General features: G+C 63.3%; 1 protein-coding gene and 1 pseudogene across 2 annotated transcripts; one reads left to right on the forward strand and one right to left on the reverse strand.

Moving 5' to 3' along the window:
• The first annotated feature begins 6 nt into the window (after positions 1-6).
• On the forward strand, positions 7-17,757 carry Abca2 (ATP binding cassette subfamily A member 2). 2 transcript variants are annotated; one of them, XM_004640376.2, is made up of 49 exons: positions 7-135; positions 2,652-2,745; positions 2,990-2,992; positions 3,724-3,835; positions 3,915-4,078; positions 4,243-4,367; positions 4,480-4,590; positions 4,832-5,050; positions 5,319-5,686; positions 5,956-6,115; positions 6,762-6,890; positions 6,977-7,144; positions 7,227-7,323; positions 7,543-7,716; positions 7,793-7,895; positions 7,970-8,084; positions 8,187-8,377; positions 8,462-8,612; positions 8,699-8,903; positions 9,057-9,221; positions 9,313-9,493; positions 9,578-9,790; positions 9,983-10,179; positions 10,272-10,454; positions 10,683-10,867; positions 10,962-11,082; positions 11,293-11,529; positions 11,603-11,809; positions 12,079-12,181; positions 12,262-12,581; positions 12,655-12,868; positions 12,954-13,059; positions 13,138-13,249; positions 13,337-13,397; positions 13,486-13,660; positions 13,744-13,859; positions 13,934-14,081; positions 14,175-14,298; positions 14,407-14,539; positions 14,689-14,806; positions 14,917-15,095; positions 15,164-15,305; positions 15,495-15,629; positions 15,752-15,855; positions 15,935-16,027; positions 16,104-16,206; positions 16,278-16,415; positions 16,548-16,754; positions 17,119-17,757. In XM_004640376.2, the coding sequence occupies exons 1-49, from the start codon at positions 70-72 to the stop codon at positions 17,152-17,154; spliced, it is 7,311 nt and encodes a 2,436-aa protein (XP_004640433.1). In that variant the 5' UTR covers positions 7-69; the 3' UTR covers positions 17,155-17,757. The 2 variants fall into 2 exon arrangements, with proteins under 2 accessions (XP_004640433.1, XP_004640432.1); XM_004640375.2 differs by lacking the exon at positions 2,990-2,992.
• Positions 17,758-18,237: 480 nt separating this feature from the next.
• LOC101591580 overlaps positions 18,238-19,980 on the reverse strand; it is a 12,932-nt pseudogene continuing 11,189 nt past the window's right edge.

Here is a 19,980-nt window from a genome sequence, read left to right on the forward strand (position 1 = left end):
GCGAGGCGGGCGGCTGGGCCCGGCGGGGCGCGCAGAGGAGCGGCCGTGGCGCAGGGGCGAGCGCCCGCCATGGGCTTCCTGCACCAGCTGCAGCTGCTGCTCTGGAAGAACGTGACGCTCAAGCGCCGGAGCCCGGTGAGCCCGCCAGGCCCGCCCGCGCCCCCTGCAGTGCGGCGCCACCCCTCCCTTGCTCTTCGCCTCTTGCCGCGCGACCGAGCCGGGGGTCGCCGCCGCCGCGGACACTTGCGCCGGAGGGCTGAGTCACGGGCCACCGCGGGTGGGGCCCGGACTTCGGCCTGCGGGAGGCGCTGGGCCCGGCCTGCCTTCCCCAGCCCGCCCGAGGCCCAGGGCCGCTGCGAGCGCTGCGGGGAGCTGGCCTCGCGTCCCTGCCGTCCTGCCCTTGGGGCGGGCTGGTCCCCGCCGCGCTCCTCCGCTCGGCCTCCGCCGCCGCTGCCGCCCCATCCTCCCCTTCCTGGCACGTCCACAACCCCGGCTCTGCTTTCTCACCATCCTTATGTCCTTGTGCCAGCCTCGGCCGGCACCCCTTTGTCCTTTGGGGCCAGTTGTCCCCAGGCGGATGCACTCGCTGACCTCAGGTCTCTCCAAGGCCCAGGTCCCGCTGCGGGCGGCTGTGACCCGAGGCGGCCGGTGGCCCAGAGCACATAGGACACAAGCGCGGTCAGGGGCAGGAGTTGCGGGTGTTACACGGCATCTGCTTGTCCTCCGTGCTCTGGCCTCAGGAACCAGAGAGGCTTGGGCCCTTGGGATTTCCCAGGGCAGGGTGCAGAGCTTTGGGAGCTGAGGAGGCCCAGGCTGTGTGGCTCCTCCTGTGGCCTGGGTTCCTCCAGAAAGGCTTTGAAATCCACAGCAGAGCCCTGGGGCACCAGGAAGGTGCGGTCGCCACCATCACCACCGACCGACCGCCTGGCAGAGTTCCCTTGCTCACCTGGCCCTGGCAGGGAGCCAGGCTTGGGCACTCCTTGCTCCAGTGGCCAGGGCCTGGTGGCAAGAAGTCTGGAGGACAGGGTCTACAGCCCTAACCGCAAGCTGACTTGGAATTAGCCCCAGGCAGCTGCCTGGGAGGCCCTCAGGCCCGGGAGCAGAGGCAGCAGTGTGGTCCCTGCACTCAGAGGGCGCCCCAGGGCGCAGGCAGGTGGCAGCGCCTGGTGTCCTGAGCAGTGACCCTGCTTGCGAGGCTGGGCTGTGCCCAGGACTCTTCCAGGCACTGCGGCGAGGGAGGACAGCCCTTGCTGGCGCTGGGCTGGCTGGACCCCTCTTTCTTGGGCAGGTCCTGGACTTTGCAGCAGGGCTCCAGGGCAAGACCTGAGTGGGTGGAGGCTTTGCCTTGCCGCCTGTGTGGCACACCTGTTCAGAGCTGAGTGCCAGAGTCTGGTGTGCTTCCTCCTCCCAAGTGCTGTGCTGCCTGACATGGCCTGTCCTCTCTTCTGCCCTGTTGTCACAGGCTGCTCTCAGTGGGGGACAGGGCCACTGTCACTGAGTACCTGAGGTGTACGTTCTTACCTATGTGTCCCCTGGCTAGGAGGCTCAGGCTGCAGGGAAGGGGTGAAGTTTAGGGGGATATCTAGCTCCTAGCAAAACAAGGGGACACAGGGCTGGTATTAAGGGACAGGCTGTCCACCTGTAGGCACCCAGATGAGGCCCCTAGGTGCAGCTGGACCTGTGCCGCCTGTCTGTAATCAGATGCCCCTGTGGCCACCTGCCTGCCGCCGGCCAACCAGAGCTCTCCTCCCCCTCCTGCAGTTCCTGCGCAGCTGTTGCTATGGCGATAGGGAGCAGCCTGGCCTGTTGCTGCAGTTACAGTGGTGGAGGTGCCCAGTGGCAGGCCAGTGTGGGCAGGGTGGCACCTGGGCAGGGACCCTGCCTCGGCTTCCCTGCCCTGGGTGTGTATGGCTCACTCTGGCCCTGCAGCCCTGGGGCGCCCACAGCACCTCCTCACTGGCCCTGGCCTGGTTGCTGGCTGGCAAGGGGGTGGAGGCTGGCACTGGCTGGGGCGGGCGTGGGGTGCGGACACACAGCATGGTGTTCCAGATCACAGAGCCCTATTGTCCGCACAGTAGATGCTGCTGGGGTGGGGCTCGGGCTACCGCAAGGAGCACTGATATTTTGGGAGTAGTGAGGGTGGGAGGACTCTACCCGAGGGACCCCCTCTGGTGTAGGTCGGGGGCTGTTCTGTAGTAGCTCCCCCAGAACATGGCTGGCCCTGTGCCCTGGATGGGGTGGATCCGGCCAGTGAGTGCCTCCTTTTCCAGAGGTGATGGAAAGGAGGGAGGCCCTGGGGGTGTCAGGCAGCTGTAAGCATGTGGTTCAGATAGTTCCAGGGTCCTGTCCAGGTGGCTGAGCAGGTGGGAAAGGGGATGAGCTGGCAGATGCACAGGCCCAGGGGGACCACAGGTTGATTTGTCTCTGCTGGCCTCCTCAGAGGCAAGTGGTTCTTACAATGGCCTGTAAGGGGGGGGGGAGGGCAGGAATCCTAGGACCTGAAGGGCTGTGTTGACCATCCCTGGCCCCTGGGGTGTGTGGTCTGGCTGGGCTGGCCCTGCAGGGAGGGCCGGGGCCAGTGCATGTCCCTGCGGTTGTGGGAGCCCCAGGCACCTGTGTGGAGCTCACCTCAATGGGCCTGCCCTTTCCAGTGGGTCCTGGCCTTCGAGATCTTCATCCCGCTAGTTCTCTTCTTCATCCTGCTGGGGCTACGGCAGAAGAAGCCTACCATCTCTGTGAAGGAAGGTGAGGTGGCAGACAGGGTGGGGCACCAGGCAGGCCCAAGGGTGGGGGTGTCCACACCCGCCCTGAACTTTCCCCAGGCATGGTCTCTTGATTGACGGTGGAGGTTGTGGCCAGCCCTGGAGGCCAGGGATGACACTGGTGCCCTCCCTAGCGAGCTCGGCACTCACTGGTCTCCTCTGTTCTGTTTTGACCTGTCCCCCCACCCCGCATGGTCTCTTGTCCTCCTCGGCCGGCCTGCATGCAGTGTGTAAGTGAGTGGCTGCCTCCTTGCTGGCCAGGTGGCCACTGCAGGATGGCCTGGCGGGGCCTCCCGGTGCAGCTTGAGCACCCCTCCCGCTTGCATTAACAGCCCTCCCAGCCTCCCTGGCGGGGTCCTGCAGAGTCCCCTTCTGCGGTCAGGAGCATCGGGCTTACAGCCAGGGCGGACGGTCATGTGGAGGGGTGTGGGCAGTGAAGGGCCAGGGCACTGGCCTACACTTGGTGTCTCTAAAGCCATAGGGCCTCTCCCAAGTATGTCTGGGGAGTCGCCTGGCCATGTCTTCTGAGGAAGGGGGTTGTCTGAGCTAGCCTGACCTGGGTCAGCCTGGGCATTCTCCCTTCAGATTCCTGCAGGCTCCTGCACTCACTCTGCTAACCAGGTGACCCAAGAGGTCAGAGGTCACTGCCCAGTGGGGGTCTGCATGTGCTCCCCTGGGCTCTGTGGGCAGTACCACACCTGAATTTTTTGCAGGGTGGTGCCAGGGTATTTTGGTCCTGCCCCAGCTGAGGGGAGAGTGATGCTGGGGGTGTTGTAGGGAAAGGGGTGGCAGGTGGGCCTTTGACCTCTGACCTCCGAGAGTCCTGGGCACCAGAACTCTTGGCCTTAGCACAGCTGGAGGATCAGGTGCTCTGTCTCCACCCTCGTCTCTATCTTCTGATTTTCTCTAAATCTCCCCCCTCCGCCCTGTCCTTCCCCTATTCCTCTCCCCATACCTCCAGCCTTCTACACGGCTTCACCCCTGACGTCTGCTGGCATCCTGCCCGTCATGCAGTCACTGTGCCCAGATGGCCAGCGGGATGAGTTTGGATTCCTACAGTATGCCAACTCCACGTGAGTCCCTGTTCCCACCCCTGGGAGTGACAACCCTGCCCTCAGCTCCTCAGTGTGAGTGACAGCTATGGTGGTACAGGGTCACCCAGCTGCTGGAGCGCCTCAACCGAGTGGTGGAAGAGGGCAACCTGTTCGACCCTGCGCGGCCCAGCCTGGGCTCAGAGCTCGAGGCCCTGCGTCAGCACCTGGAAGCCCTAAGCTTGGGCCCAACCACCTGGGAGAGCCATTCGGCTGGATCTGCAGGTGCGCTGTGGGGATGCAGACTGGGCTCTGCTGGATCTCCTGAGAGTCTTCTGTTCCCCCGCACGCGCTTGTGGGGCCTGGCTGGGCTGCTTGGGGGTTGTGGGGCTGGGGCCACCTTGCTGAGGCCAGAGCCAACCTCTAGCCTCGTCTACCTGCCTGCCCAGCACCCTTCTCTCTGGACTCGGTGGCCCGGGACCCACAGGAGCTCTGGCGGTTCCTGATGCAGAACCTGTCGCTGCCCAACAGCACAGTGCAGGCCCTCCTGGCTGCCAGAGTGGACCCCCCAGAGGTGAGGGACCTGTGTGTGGGCCAAGTCCCTCCGCTTCCCTGTGCCCCCTGGTGGCAGCAAAAGAAAAACGGAGGGTCTGCAGCACCCTGGCTGAGCTGTGCCTCTACCCCAGGTGTACCGCCTACTTTTTGGCCCTTTGCCCATGCTGGATGGAGAGCCAGGCTTCTCCAGAGGTCAGGAGCCTTGGAGCCGCCTGGGCAGCAGCCCCTTGTTCCACATGGAGGTGAGAGGCCTTCTGGGGGTTGAGATGTGCCGCCTGCCTCTGGTGGCCCTGACCCACCCTTGGTAATGTGGGGCTCCTGTTGAGAGTTGGCGTGGGAAGGGTGGCAGGATAATGATTGAGTGCCCCCTGTGCTATGGACCCCAGCAGACTTCAAGCTGGCATTTGGGTGGGATGGTGCCCTTGGCCTCCTGGCGGCATCCCTTTGCCTCTGCAGCGCCAGCTGCCTCTCGTGTCTGTGCAGGAGCTGCTGCTGGCCCCTCCCCTCCTGGAGCAGCTCACATGTACCCGGGGCTCTGGGGACCTGGGCCGGATCCTTACCATGCCAGAGGGGCAGCAGGTGGCCCTGCAGGGCTATCAGGATGCTGTTTGCAGTGGGCAGGCTGGGGAGCGTGCCCAGCGCTTCGCCGGCCTGGCCTCGGAACTCCGGAACCAGCTGGACATGGCCAAGATTGCGCAGCAGGTGAGGCCCTGTCTGCCAGGGGACCCGGCTGCAGGAGCTGTGCGGGGTCTGTGGCTGGGCACCCAGTGCCTGCTGATGACTCAGGTCCTGGCCCATCTGTCGCCTGGTCTGCATTGCCAGCCCCAGGTTGGCCTCCCCTCCTGCCTCCTTCCCCAGTGTGTTCTTGTTGGTTCCCTCCTCACCCACCCTGACCTTGGTCACCACTTGCAGAGCCCCGCCAGCCCTCGCTGCCTTCGGCTGCATTGCCCTCATGTCCTTCTCTCCCCAGCTGGGCCTGGACGCCCCCAACAGTTCTGATGCTCAGCAGCAGGCGCCACCCCCACGGAGGCTGCAGGCGCTTTTTGGGGACCTGCTGGATGCCCAGAAAGTGCTGCAGGATGTGGATGTGCTGTCTGCTCTGGCCCTGCTGCTCCCCCAGGGTGCTTGCACTGGCCGCGTCCCAGGTCCTCCAGCTGGCAGCCCAGGGGGCACAGCCAATGGCACAGGAACAGGGCTGGGCACAAACTCCAGTGCCACCGCCGAGGAGGGCACCCCAGCTGCAGCAGCCCCAGCCTCCCCCGAAGCACTGCAGGGCCAGTGTTCCGCCTTTGTGCAGCTCTGGGCAGGACTGCAGCCCATCCTGTGTGGCAACAACCGGTAGGTTGGGGGTGGGGGAGATCCGGTGGGGGTGGGAGCCACTAGGAGGACAAGAGCCTAGCCTCATGGTCTTCCTGACTCACCGCCTTACCTTGAGGTCTCGCTGGGTGCTGGGCCTTTTCTCAGCCTTGCCCATATCCACGCCTCCCCCCCACCCCCCACCCTCCCCGCCAACAGCCCCCCACACCCCTTCCCGTCATTGGACCTGGCGCCCCTACCCAGATTGGGCCAAGCCCCGCCCGCCCCTGACACCCTGTCCTCCACCTCAGCACCATCGAACCTGAGGCCCTGCGGAGGGGCAACATGAGCTCTCTGGGTTTCACGAGCAAGGAGCAGCGGAACCTTGGCCTTCTCGTGCACCTCATGACCAGCAACCCCAAAATCTTGTATGCGCCAGCGGGCTCGGAGGCTGACCGAGTCATCCTCAAGGTGCACGCTCGAGCTGGGTCTTCCTGGCTGGTGCCGGAGGACCTGGGCGGGGAGCTCTGTAGGTAGGGGACCCTGTGCAGAGGCGGCCCGTAGGTCACCCCCGGAGGGGAGGCTTCACGTGAGACCCGGGGCGCCGGCTTCTGACTTCTCCTGTGCCACCTCCGCAAGTGGAGATCCACAGAGCTCCGGGCCTCAAGGTGCAGAGTTCCGGGGCTGCTCTCCGTGGGGTGCCCATTGGGGCGCCCCCTGCTGGTGAAAGAGGATGTGCCGGGAGACCCGGCCCCATGTTGTGGGAGGGGCCATTTGGGGCAGGACTCATCTGGAATAGAGGAAGCCAAGGCTGCAAACTGGCCAGGAAGAAAGAGGACAGGCTGCGGTTGGGGCTGAGGCCTGGGAGCGGAGGGTCCCTAGGACAAGGGGAGGGGAGACAATGGCTGAGTATCAGGGCACCCCAAGGACACGGTGGGAGAGCATGGAGAAAGGGGTTAGGAAGACAGCTGCTTGACCGTTGGGCTGGGTGGCAGGCAGAGGGAGAGAGGGGTTGCTGTTTTGGGGCTGCCAGTTGCATGGGCAGGCAAGAGAGCAGAGAACCCCCATGCTGGTGCAGTCCCTCCTGGAGCCCATGCTCTGCCAACCCCCTCCTCAGGCCAACGAGACTTTTGCCTTTGTGGGCAACGTGACTCACTACGCCCAGGTCTGGCTCAACATCTCAGCAGAGATCCGAAGTTTCCTGGAGCAGGGCCGGCTGCAGCAGCACCTGCACTGGCTACAGCAGGTGCAGAGTGTGGGAGAGGGGTGATGGGTGAGGACCCCTAGCAGCACCTGGAGGGGCCACCTGCTCAGCTGGTCTTCCACCCCCAGTACGTGGCAGATCTGCGGCTGCACCCGGAGGCACTGAACTTGTCACTGGAGGAACTTCCGCCTGCCCTGCGCCAGGACAACTTCTCTCTGCCCAATGGCACAGCACTCCTGCAGCAGCTGGACACGATTGACAATGCTGCTTGTGGCTGGATCCAGTTCATGTCCAAGGTTGGTGGGAGAGCTATGGGGGTGGCAGGCCACGCCCCTAGCCCACACCTGCCCAGGGGCTCCATCAGTGTCCCTCCTCCAGGTGAGCGTGGACATCTTCAAGGGCTTTCCGGATGAGGAGAGCATCGTCAACTACACACTCAACCAGGCCTACCAAGACAATGTCACCGTGTTTGCCAGTGAGTGGTGCCTGCCTGCTGGCTCCTTGCTCCAAGGCCCCACAGCTCTTTCCTGCCAGCAGGGCCTCTTTACCCTCCTACCCCGTGTGTCTGCTCTAAATCCTCCCCAGCTTTATCTGCGCCCACCCCACAGTGCCACTCACGCCTCTCCTGCACCACCCTCTCTGCTCTGCCCCTCTCCAAGCCATGCCCTCAGTCCTGCTGCATCTCCACTCCCAGGCGTCATCTTCCAGACTCGGAAGGATGGCTCCCTGCCTCCACACGTGCACTACAAGATCCGCCAGAACTCCAGCTTCACCGAAAAAACCAATGAAATCCGCCGTGCCTACTGGCGGCCAGGGCCCAACACTGGCGGCCGCTTCTACTTTCTCTACGGCTTCGTGTGGATCCAGGGCAAGTGGTGCAGGCGGGTGGTGGGCAGGGTGGGGGGTGGAGGGCCAGGTGTTGACCGCTGTACCTCACTCCACAGACATGATGGAGAGGGCCATCATCAACACTTTTGTGGGGCATGACGTGGTGGAGCCCGGCAACTACGTGCAGATGTTCCCTTACCCCTGCTACACACGGGACGAGTGAGCACAGGCCCTGGGGCAGGAGGGGGCTGGCTTGGCCAAGCTGAGCCCCTCACACCCACCTACCCCCCCAGCTTCCTGTTCGTCATCGAGCACATGATGCCGCTGTGCATGGTGATCTCCTGGGTGTACTCGGTGGCCATGACTATCCAGCACATTGTGGCAGAGAAGGAGCACCGGCTGAAGGAGGTGGGGCTGAGGTTGCCGTGGCACCCCGGGGCCAGCGAGAGCCAAAGGTCCTTGCTTCCTGGGCACTGTCCCCCAGTGGCCTACCTGCACCCCTCTCTGCAGGTGATGAAGACCATGGGCCTCAACAACGCCGTGCACTGGGTGGCCTGGTTCATCACGGGCTTTGTGCAGCTGTCCATCTCCGTCACCGCGCTCACTGCCATCCTCAAGTATGGCCAGGTGCTCATGCACAGCCACGTGCTCATCATCTGGCTCTTCCTTGCCGTCTACGCCGTGGCCACCATCATGTTTTGGTTAGTTGGGGTGCAGCTGGGGCTCCCGTGTCTGGGGATACCCTCTGGAACCAGGCTGGTGGCCACACGACCTGTCTGCTGCAGCTTCCTGGTGTCTGTGCTGTACTCCAAAGCCAAGCTGGCGTCGGCCTGTGGTGGCATCATCTACTTCCTGAGCTACGTGCCCTACATGTATGTGGCCATCCGAGAGGAAGTGGCTCACGACAAGATCACTGCCTTCGAAAAGTGCATCGCGGTGAGGCCCGAGGACAGGCGGCCAGGGCTGGGTGCAGCAGGGCCGCCGAGGCTGGCACTGACGCTGCCGTCTGTCTGTCCCCTCAGTCTCTGATGTCTACAACAGCGTTCGGCCTGGGCTCCAAGTACTTTGCCCTGTATGAGGTGGCGGGCGTGGGCATTCAGTGGCACACGTTCAGTCAGTCCCCGGTGGAAGGGGACGACTTCAACCTGCTGCTTGCTGTCACCATGCTGGTGGTGGATGCAGTGGTCTATGGTGTGCTTACGTGGTACATTGAGGCTGTGCACCCAGGTACTGACCCAGTCGTGGAAGAGCAGGGGAGAGGCCAGAGGCGGGTCCCCAGCCAGCAAGGAGCCAGCCCTCTGGGCTGCCTCCTACAGGCAGCAGGGACGACCAGTCACCCCAGGCCCTAGGTCAGCCTGCCCTCTTCTCCCCAACCCCCAGGCATGTACGGGCTGCCCCGGCCCTGGTACTTCCCACTGCAGAAGTCCTACTGGCTGGGCAGCGGGCGGGCAGAGGCCTGGGAGTGGAGTTGGCCCTGGACGCGTGCCCCTCGCCTCAGCATCATGGAGGAGGACCAGGCCTGTGCCATGGAAAGCCGGCGCTTTGGTGAGGCCTGAGTCAGCACGTCGGGCTGGGCAGATGCTGGGTCTGAGTGTGGGGCTGCCTGTGCACTTTGCTAACCTATGACTCCGTACAGAAGAGACCCGCGGCATGGAGGAGGAGCCCACCCACCTGCCCTTGGTTGTGTGTGTAGACAAGCTCACCAAGGTCTATAAGAACGACAAGAAACTGGCCCTCAACAAGCTCAGCCTCAACCTGTACGAGAACCAGGTGGTCTCTTTCCTGGGCCACAATGGCGCGGGCAAGACCACCACCATGTGAGGGCCAGAGCAGTGTACTCCCTTGCTGCTGGGGGGGGGGGGTCCCTGCCAGAGCAGAGCCTCACCTTGCTGCCCATCCAGGTCCATACTGACTGGCTTGTTCCCACCCACCTCGGGCTCGGCCACCATCTACGGGCACGACATCCGCACAGAGATGGACGAGATCCGCAAGAACCTGGGCATGTGTCCGCAGCACAATGTGCTCTTTGACCGGCTCACAGTGGAGGAGCACCTCTGGTTCTACTCCCGGCTCAAGAGCATGGCGCAGGGGGAGATCCACAAGGAGATGGACAAGTACGTGTGGTGGGGCTGAGACCGGAGGGAGGTTGGGTGAGGCAAGGCAGGGGCATAGGAGGTGGGGGGATGCAGGGTGGGTACAAGGCAAGTTGGGGAGGCACAGGGCTGGAGACGGTGTTTGGATTCAGAACAAGCAGTGGGGTAGAAGCCTGGCTCTTGGTCAGCCTGCTGCCCTCCTGCCATCCCCAGGATGATTGAGGACCTGGAGCTCTCCAATAAGCGGCACTCGCTGGTACAGACTCTGTCAGGAGGCATGAAGCGCAAGCTCTCGGTGGCTATCGCCTTCGTGGGTGGCTCTCGCGCCATCATCTTGGATGAGCCCACCGCGGGTGTGGACCCCTATGCTCGCCGTGCCATCTGGGATCTCATCCTCAAATATAAACCAGGTACACGGGGTGGCTGGCACTGGGCAGTGCAGGCTGTGTGGGCACCCAGCTGCCTTCACCTGGCCCTGACCGCGGACCTGGACGTCCTCCAGGACGCACTATTCTCCTGTCCACCCACCACATGGATGAGGCTGACCTGCTGGGGGACCGCATCGCCATCATCTCCCACGGGAAGCTCAAGTGCTGCGGCTCCCCCCTCTTCCTCAAGGGCGCCTACGGCGACGGGTACCGCCTCACGCTGGTCAAGCGGCCTGCCGAGCCTGGGGCCCCCCCAGGTCTGTGCTGAGGCTGCTCAAGCTGGGCTCAGGCCACCCTCACCCTAGGACCCCACGCCTTGGACCCCAAGGTGGAGTGTGGGCACTCCCCCTCGTCCCTATGGCCTAGACCTCCCAGTGGGCCTGGCCTCCTTCTCTTGCGCTCCCGTGTTGACCTGATTGGCTTCCCATTGGGGGTTCCTCTTGCCCAGCCCCCAGTGAATCTACTCCACTCTCTTGCCTTCCTAGAGCCAGGGCTAGCATCCAGCCCCCCAGGCCGGGTACCGCTAAGTAGCTGCTCAGAGCCCCAGGTGTCTCAGTTCATCCGCAAGCATGTGGCATCTTGCCTGCTGGTGTCTGACACGAGCACCGAGCTCTCCTACATCCTGCCCAGCGAGGCAGCTAAGAAGGGGGGCTTTGAGCGCCTCTTCCAGGTATGAGGAAGGGGACAGCGGCTGGGGACGGGGAAGGAGGTGGTGCATGGCTGTGTAGTGTTCACAGTGCTGGGCTCACCCCGGCCTTCCACAGCACCTGGAGCACAGCCTGGACATACTGCACCTCAGCAGCTTTGGGCTGATGGACACCACCCTGGAGGAGGTATTCCTCAAGGTGTCAGAAGAGGACCAGTCCCTGGAGAACAGCGAGGCCGGTGAGAGCCCCGGGTGCCCCTATTTAGCCCACACTAGCCACACATGGGGCAGTACCTAGGCCTGGATGCCTCCCCTTCCTGGTCTCTGGGGTCTCTCCTGAGTGGACATGGTGGCTGCAGGTCCTGGACGCATTAGAACCAGGGAGCTGGGGCTGGGTGGTCCTGGGGGGCGGCTGACTCCTAGCTCTGCTGCTCCCTGTGGCTTGGCAGACATGAAGGAGTCGAGGAAGGACGTGCTGCCTGGGGCAGATTGCCCGGTGTCTGCGGAGAGCCAGTCGGGAAACCTGGCCCGGTGCTCAGAGCTGACCCAGTCCCAGGCGTCGCTGCAGTCGGCATCATCGGTGGGCTCTGCCCGCGGGGACGAGGGAGCTGGCTACAGTGATGTCTATGGTGACTACCGGCCACTGTTTGACAACCTGCAGGACCCAGACAACGTCAGCTTACAAGGTGGGGATGGCTGAGTGAGATAGGGTGGGTGGGTGGGGCATGGGGTGCCCACTGAGCTGCCCTCTCTGTGCAGAGGCCGAGGCGGAGGCCCTCACTTGTGTGGGCCAGGGCAGCCGCAAGCTGGAGGGCTGGTGGCTGAAGGTGCGACAGTTCCATGGGCTCCTGGTCAAGCGCTTCCACTGCGCGCGGCGCAACTCCAAAGCACTGTGCTCACAGATCCTGCTGCCTGCTTTCTTCGTCTGCGTAGCCATGACCGTGGCCCTGTCTGTCCCTGAGATTGGTATGGCCACTGGGGCTGGCCACCTGGGCTGGCACAGGGCGGGTGGGGGCGCTGTTGGCATCTGGTTCCAGGAAGTCCTTGGCCCTCTTTCAAACATCCTGGGGCCTGCATGCCCACCACAGATCTCACCCAAGGGCTCATGGCGAGTTCTGTCTCCTGTGGTCTCAGACTACAAACCTGGGTACTGTAGGAACTGGGAAGCGGGCACCAAGGCCTGGGGACCCCTGCTGGTACTTGGAACCTGCTTAGGGGCTCCTGCTCCCCTTCAGGTGACCTGCCTCCACTGGTCCTGTCACCCTCCCAGTACCACAACTATACCCAGCCCCGCGGCAACTTCATCCCCTATGCCAATGAGGAGCGCCGGGAGTACCAGTGAGGCCACTACCAGGGTGACAGAATGGGGAGGGTGGGGGACACGGGTGCCCCAGCTCACACTGTTGTGCCCTCTCCAGTCTGCGGCTGTCCCCAGATGCCAGCCCCCAGCAGCTGGTGAGCACGTTCCGACTACCCTCAGGTGTGGGTGCCACCTGCGTGCTCAAGTCTCCTGCCAACGGCTCACTGGGGCCCACACTGAACCTGAGCAGTGGCGAGTCCCGCGCGCTGGCCGCCAGGTTCTTCGACAGCATGTGCCTGGAGTCCTTTACACAGGGGCTGCCGCTCTCCAACTTCGTGCCGCCCCCTCCCTCGCCCGCCCCGTCTGACTCCCCCATATCCCTGGATGAGGACGCGCTGCCACCCTGGAACACGTCCATGCCATCCACCACTGGGCCAGGTAGGGCTCTCTGGGGGTGCGAGGCACGTGAGCCAGGAGGGCTGTGTCTCACCGTGCCGTGTTGCGCCCACAGAGATGTGGACCTCTGCGCCCTCCCTTCCACGCCTGGTGCGTGAGCCGGTCCGCTGCACCTGCTCCACGCAAGGCACAGGCTTCTCCTGCCCCAGCAGTGTGGGTGGGCACCCGCCCCAGATGCGCGTGGTCACAGGTGACATCCTGATGGACGTCTCAGGCCACAATGTCTCGGAATATCTGCTTTTCACCTCCGACCGCTTCCGGCTGCACCGGTGAGCTGGGTGGGGGCGGCTGGGCAGGGCGCTGCTGCCCACTGCTCACCTGGCCTCCCTGGCCCTCCCACCGGCCCACCTGCAGGTATGGCGCCTTCACCTTTGGTAACGTCCAGAAGTCCATCCCGGCCTCGTTTGGTGCCCGGGCCCCACCCATGGTGCGGAAGATTGCGGTGCGCAGGGTGGCCCAGGTAAGCTGCTGCCCGGGTGCCCAGCTGGTGTCTGGCCCTTGTCCCCTAGGCACCTCTCTGAGCCCATCCCTTCCCCAGGTGCTCTATAACAACAAAGGCTATCACAGCATGCCCACCTACCTCAACAGCCTCAACAATGCCATCCTGCGTGCCAACCTGCCCAAGAGTAAGGGCAACCCTGCAGCCTATGGTGAGCCAGGCATGGTGGGCTTGGGAGCCCGGCGGGGAGACAGGGGCTGGGGGCAGCGGGGGCTGAGGCTGCCCTCCCTGTGTGCAGGCATCACCGTCACCAACCACCCCATGAACAAGACGAGTGCCAGCCTCTCCCTGGACTACCTGTAGGTGGGGCGGGCCTGAGGGCTGGGGAGGGAGGTGGCACCTGTGCTCCCTGGAACATGGCGCCCAACTGGCCACTGCCTCCCCCAGGCTGCAGGGCACGGACGTGGTCATCGCCATCTTCATCATCGTGGCCATGTCCTTCGTGCCGGCCAGCTTCGTGGTCTTCCTGGTGGCTGAGAAGTCCACCAAGGCCAAGCACCTGCAGTTTGTTAGCGGCTGCAACCCCGTCATCTACTGGTTGGCCAACTACGTGTGGGACATGGTGCGTCTCTGCTCCTGCCCCTGTCTGTGCCTCCATCCCTCACCAGTCATCCTGAACCTCACCAGCCGCCCCTGCCTCTGCAGCTCAACTACCTGGTCCCTGCCACCTGCTGTGTTATCATCCTGTTCGTCTTCGACCTGCCGGCCTACACCTCACCCACCAACTTCCCCGCTGTGCTGTCCTTGTTCCTGCTCTATGGGTAAGGGGCGGGGCTGCAGGTGGCTGGGTTGCATGGGGGGCAGGGCTGGCCGTGACCACACCCACCTCCCACAGGTGGTCCATCACCCCCATCATGTACCCAGCCTCCTTCTGGTTTGAAGTGCCCAGCTCGGCTTACGTGTTCCTCATTGTCATCAATCTCTTCATCGGCATCACCGCCACCGTGGCCACCTTCCTGCTGCAGCTCTTTGAGCATGACAAGGTGGCTACTTGGGCAGGGAGGGGTGGGGAGGAAGCCATAGGATGGGTCAGGGCCCTGGTGCTAAAGCTCTGACTTCCACCCTGGGACCCATAGGACCTGAAGGTTGTGAACAGCTACCTGAAAAACTGCTTCCTCATCTTCCCCAACTACAACTTGGGCCATGGACTCATGGAGATGGCCTACAACGAGTACATCAACGAGTACTATGCCAAGATCGGTGAGGCTGCACGTGGGCCTGGGCAGGGTAGGGTAGGCCCGGTGGGGAGCCCCAGGAGCCCCAGGGAGGGCCCTGGTTCCCAGAGCCTCTGAGCTGGCCACTCCATAGGCCAGTTCGACAAGATGAAGTCGCCGTTCGAGTGGGACATTGTCACCCGTGGTCTGGTGGCCATGACAGTTGAGGGCTTCGTGGGCTTCTTCCTCACCCTGATGTGCCAGTACAACTTCCTGCGGCAGCCACAGTGAGTGTGTGGTCCCTGGGTGGTGACGGGCAGGTGGCCAGGCCAGGCACTGGCCCATCTGTACTGTGCCTACAGCCAGAGCTGAGTGGGTGGGGCCGGCAGGGATGGGTGGAAGGAGTGGGCAGGAACTCTCCACCCTGTGCCCCCAGACGCATGCCCGTGTCTACCAAGCCTGTGGAGGATGACATAGATGTGGCCAGTGAGCGGCAGCGAGTGCTGCGCGGAGACGCGGATAATGACATGGTTAAGATTGAGAACCTGACCAAGGTAGGCGGAGCAACGCCCCGGGGCCGGCCTGGTGGGCGGGGCACGCTGACTGGGCAGAGTCCCTGCCGGCCCTGGGTGCCACCGCCACCGGGAGCTCCCTTGCCTCCAAGGTGTACAAGTCTCGGAAGATTGGCCGCATCCTGGCGGTGGACCGTCTGTGCCTGGGCGTGCGTCCTGGCGAGTGCTTCGGCCTCCTGGGTGTCAATGGCGCGGGCAAGACCAGCACCTTCAAGATGCTGACTGGAGACGAGAGCACAACGGGCGGCGAGGCCTTCGTCAACGGGCATAGGTGCGGGCCGGCGCACGGGGGTTGGGTGGGGGCATGCGGTCCATGTGCTGATGACCCTGCCTCCTCAGTGTGCTCAAGGAGCTGCTCCAGGTGCAGCAGAGCCTCGGCTACTGCCCGCAGTTTGACGCCCTGTTCGATGAGCTCACGGCGCGTGAGCACCTGCAGCTGTATACACGTCTGCGCGGCATCCCCTGGAAAGATGAAGCTCGGGTGAGTGGCATCCCTGCCCCCTGCCCCCGGCGCCCACACCCCTGCCCAGCCCTGCGTCCCCATACTCCTGCATCAGACGTGCCTGCCAGCTACCAGCCTCCCACCTCCTGTTACACCCCCTCTACCTGAGACCAACTTCCATAAGCCTGATGACCCCGACTCCACCCCTGTTCCCAACATCCTCAACAGGTGGTGAAGTGGGCACTGGAGAAACTGGAGCTGACCAAGTATGCAGACAAGCCAGCTGGCGCCTACAGCGGCGGCAATAAGCGGAAGCTATCCACCGCCATCGCGCTCATCGGGTACCCCGCCTTCATCTTCCTGGTGAGCCTGGGGCGTGGGGATCGGGTACCCCGCATCCCTCCTCCTGGTGAGCTTGACTGGAGAGGAGGCTGGTGGGTCTTGGAGGGCTGAGCAATGAACGGCTGAACCTGACCCCACTCCAGGATGAGCCCACCACGGGCATGGACCCCAAGGCGCGGCGCTTCCTCTGGAACCTCATTCTGGACCTCATCAAGACAGGGCGCTCGGTGGTGCTGACGTCGCACAGGTGTGCCCCACTCCCTTCAGTCCTCCGCCCTCCTGGGCCCTGCCCCTTTTGGGTGCCAACTGCGCATGTCTGCCCGTAGCATGGAGGAGTGCGAGGCTCTGTGCACGCGGCTGGCCATCATGGTGAACGGGCGCCTCCGCTGTCTGGGCAGCATCCAGCACCTAAAGAACAGGTGAGTGTGGGTGGGGTCTGCAGCAGGCAAGGCAGAGGCTATGCACGGGCTTTTGGCCATGGACCTGTACCTCTAGGTTTGGGGACGGCTACATGATCACAGTGCGGACCAAGACCAGCCAGACCGTGAAGGATGTGGTGCAGTTCTTCAACCGGAACTTCCCAGAAGCCGTGCTCAAGGTAGGGGGATGGGGCGGGCCTGGGGCGGGGCCTGCCTGGGCAGCCCCTGAGTTCTCGTCTTGCCACCCCAGGAGCGACACCACACGAAGGTGCAGTACCAGCTCAAGTCGGAGCACATCTCGCTGGCCCAGGTGTTCAGTAAGATGGAGCAGGTGGTGGGCGTGCTGGGCATCGAGGACTATTCAGTCAGCCAGACCACCCTGGACAATGTGAGTGCCTCGAACATGCCCACCCCCATGCCCGCCCCGCCCACCGAGGGCCTGCCCACCTCACGCCCCGCCCACTGGGCCGCCACGCCCCGCCCACCTCACGCCACGCCCACCTCACGCTCTGCCTACCAGGTGTTCGTGAACTTTGCAAAGAAGCAGAGCGACAACCTGGAGCAGCAGGAGACGGAGCCACCCTCCGCCCTCCAGTCCCCCCTGAGTCGGTTGCTCAGCCTGCTGCGGCCCCGGCCGGCACCCACCGAGCTCCGGGCCCTCGTGGCAGATGAGCCAGAGGACCTAGACACAGAAGATGAGGGCCTCATCAGCTTCGAGGAGGAGCGCGTGAGTTGTGGCCGCCAGCCCTCTGCCGGGCCCTGCGGGGCAGGGCAGCCAGGCCAGCACAGGGCTCAGGCCGCGGACGGCGGCGGAGAAACAGCTGCCTGCTGTCTGGGGCGGGGGCTGCGAGGGACCTGAAGCTGAGACTGGGTGAACGGGAAGACTGGGGACAGACAGAGGAGAGGGCACGAGCTGGAAGCAGGGGTGAGGAGGGAGGGACAGAGGATGGCCACCAGGGCCGGGAAGGGCTGTGCCTTAGCTGCTCTTGGTGAGGAGACGGGCAGGAGAGCCCCGGAGAGGAGGGGGCCCAGCCCGAGCGCCGTCCTGGAGCTGGAGGGCGGTCCCCAGCCTGCGCATCTTCTGTCCCCAGGCCCAGCTCTCCTTCAACACAGACACGCTCTGCTGACTGTGAGGAGCTCAGCCCTAGCACACCTGCAGGGCCAGAAGTTGGGTGGCTAGGGCCTGCCCTGTGTCCCTCAGTGTCACCCGCCAGTCTGTGGAGAGGGAGGCTGAGGACCAGTGGATCCTCGCAACCTCCACCCCGGACTTGGCCCTGCCCTGCGGTTTCCGCGGCTGCCCTCCCTGATCGTGCCAAAGGCTGGCCCGGCCCTGGGCTACGCACACCCTCACCCTGCTTTGCCTTAAAGCCTCGGGGTCTGGCCCGGCCCCTCACCCTGCCCTGCTTTGGGGCATCCTTTGCCTGCGGCATCCCGCAGACAGCCAGGCCAGCAGAGTTCTCGGCACTGGTAGCTGCTGGCTGCCGAGGGCCCGGGGAAGGTCTGCCTATTTATTTTGCTTTGAGAAGGGACCCCTGGCTCGGCTGGGGATGGTGGTGTTGTGGAGGTGGTGTCACAGGAAGGGGGAAGCTGGCCCTAGGGCCGGAGATTGCCCCGCCCCACCCTACCCCTGCCGCTCTGCTCCACCCAGCTTGGCCCTGCCCGCTGCCCACTGGGAGCCGGACTTGTACATAGCGCACAGATGTTTGTTTTCAATAAACGATGGAAACACCCGTGGGAGCCTGTCACGTGGGGTTCCAAGGACTGGGTGGGGGCCACAGGTGGGGAGACTGAGGCAGGGGCTGAGCATCACTTCCTCACCCTGCAGGGCTGAAATGGGGTTCACAGAGCACTGGTGCCCCCATACCCATCCCATCCCATCTGTCTTCTCTACTCTCCTGCCAGTGGGACAAAGTGCCAAACACCTGCCACCTACACGAGGAGGCGTTTGCTTGGGCTTGTAGTTTCAGGGGCTCTGTCCACGTCCCAGGGTCCAAGGCAGGAGCCGCAAACCAGAGGGGTCCAGTGGAAGATAGCTGCTCGCCTTGAGGGAGCCAGGACGCAGAGGGAGGAGCTGGGGCCAGCAGTGTGACCTTGAGGGTCACACCCCATTGAAAGACCTGGCTAGCCCCTGCCCCCAAACAGAAAACTCAAGAGGTATATTTTTGCTCTAAACCTACGTCAGGCTCCCCCTGCCTGGTGCCAGGCTGGCTTTATCCCTGGTGAGTGAGGACTATGCCCAGGAAGAGCTGACTGCGGCTGGGCACCGAAGGCCAGGTGGAAGCAGGCAAGGGAAGAGGGTTCTGTGCCCAGATGCTGAGGAGCCTGGGGTCCAGGGGCTTCTGCCAGAAGAAGGGCTTGGTAAAAGGGGGCAGTGGGAGGAGAGTCCCCTCACTCCATGGAGGGCTGTCATCAGACCCCTCAGACCATTCAGGGGCCCGAGTGGGGACAAAACCTGCCCCCTGCAGCTGGAGTCATGTGGGGTTAGAGATGGCTGCCCAGCCCCTGGAGTGTGGTCCCGGAGGTGACACCCACTCCAGGAGGGCTTAGGGAGCCACTCCCACATGGCGGCACCCCATGGCACCTTGAGTACTCAGGCGCTACCTCTTGCCAAGAGGATCCTGAGGGCCGAGGCACGGGACTTTTGTGGGTGAGTTGCTTCCAGCTGCAGAGTTGGTGACCACGTGTAGTGTGTCCTGTCGGAGTGTCAGTGTGTAGCATGTCCCCATCAGTGTGTCACTGAGCATATTCCTCACTCAGAGGCTGCAGGAAACCACAGTGCCGCCACCTGCCCTCACTGGGGGCACATAGCCTTGCTCTCCGAATGCCTTTCTCAGACCCGGGTAGCCTAAGTAGCAGCCCCACCAGAGAGCAGGGTGCAGCGCTGTCCCCAGCCCCTAGAGGCCCTGGAAAGGGAAGGGGCGGTCCCTTACTGGCCTCACCTGAGCCCTGGCCAAGGGCTTGCCACCACTCTGCTCTTCCTTCCGGCATTTCAAGGCAGAAAGTCTGTCCACGCTTTGCCTATAATCTGAACGTGGAAGTGCCCCTGCAGGATAGTAGGTCACAGAGTGCAGTCTCCACAGTAGCGCCCGCAGTCCCTCCTCCTCCGCACAGAGGGGCAAGGTGCGTCAGCATGGGCTGGTGCTGAGAGCCCGAAGTCCTGGGAAGCAGGGTTTCCGCATCCTCACCTTGGGAGACTCTCCATCCAGGGGTCTACAAAACTTTTCCAGTTACTGTTTTTAGAATTTCTTTACAGAAGTGACCAAGGATTAAGAAAACAAAACATCTTCCAGGACTGTTTTCCTTCCCCCCCAGCCGCCACCTGTGCGAAGTCCTCACGGAGGCTCTTGTCTGACTGCGTGGCCCTCTGCACCGACCCCAGTGCGCGCCTGCACTCGGTCAGGACAGGCTTGGCCGTGCAGCCTTCTCTGCTGCATGTGAGCCCTGCCGGCTTATCAAGAGCAGCAGGGCCACGGGCAAGGTGGTGGCATGCCTGCGATCCCCGCACTCAGGAGGCTGGGGCAGGAGGGTCACCATGGCTTGGCGGCCAGCCTGGCTTGCTCCATGGAGAGACCCCGCATCAAAAAGTGCTGGAGAGGCTGCGTGGAAAAAGGAACCCTCTGCACTGCTGTGGGAATGTAGACTGGTACGAGCATTGTGGGGATCCCTCAGAAAGCTAGGATTAGAGGTCTCATTTGGCCCAGCTAGTCACCTTCTGGGTATTTTCCCAGGAGATTTAAAAACATCATACCACAGCAATATATGTATGCCCATGTTTACAGCAGCACAGTTTGTCGCAGCTGAATCTTGGAAACAACTCAAATGCCCATCAATTGAAGCATGTATTAAAAAAGTGGTATAGGGCTGGGGAGATGGCTCAGTAGAATAAGTGCTTGCCTGGCAAGTGCAAAGGACTGAGTTCAATCCCTGGTTCCGCAAAAAAATAAATAAATAAA

This window comes from Octodon degus, unplaced genomic scaffold (assembly GCF_000260255.1).
Source record: "Octodon degus isolate 3935 unplaced genomic scaffold, OctDeg1.0 scaffold00123, whole genome shotgun sequence".
NCBI classification, from domain to species: Eukaryota; Metazoa; Chordata; class Mammalia; order Rodentia; family Octodontidae; genus Octodon; species Octodon degus.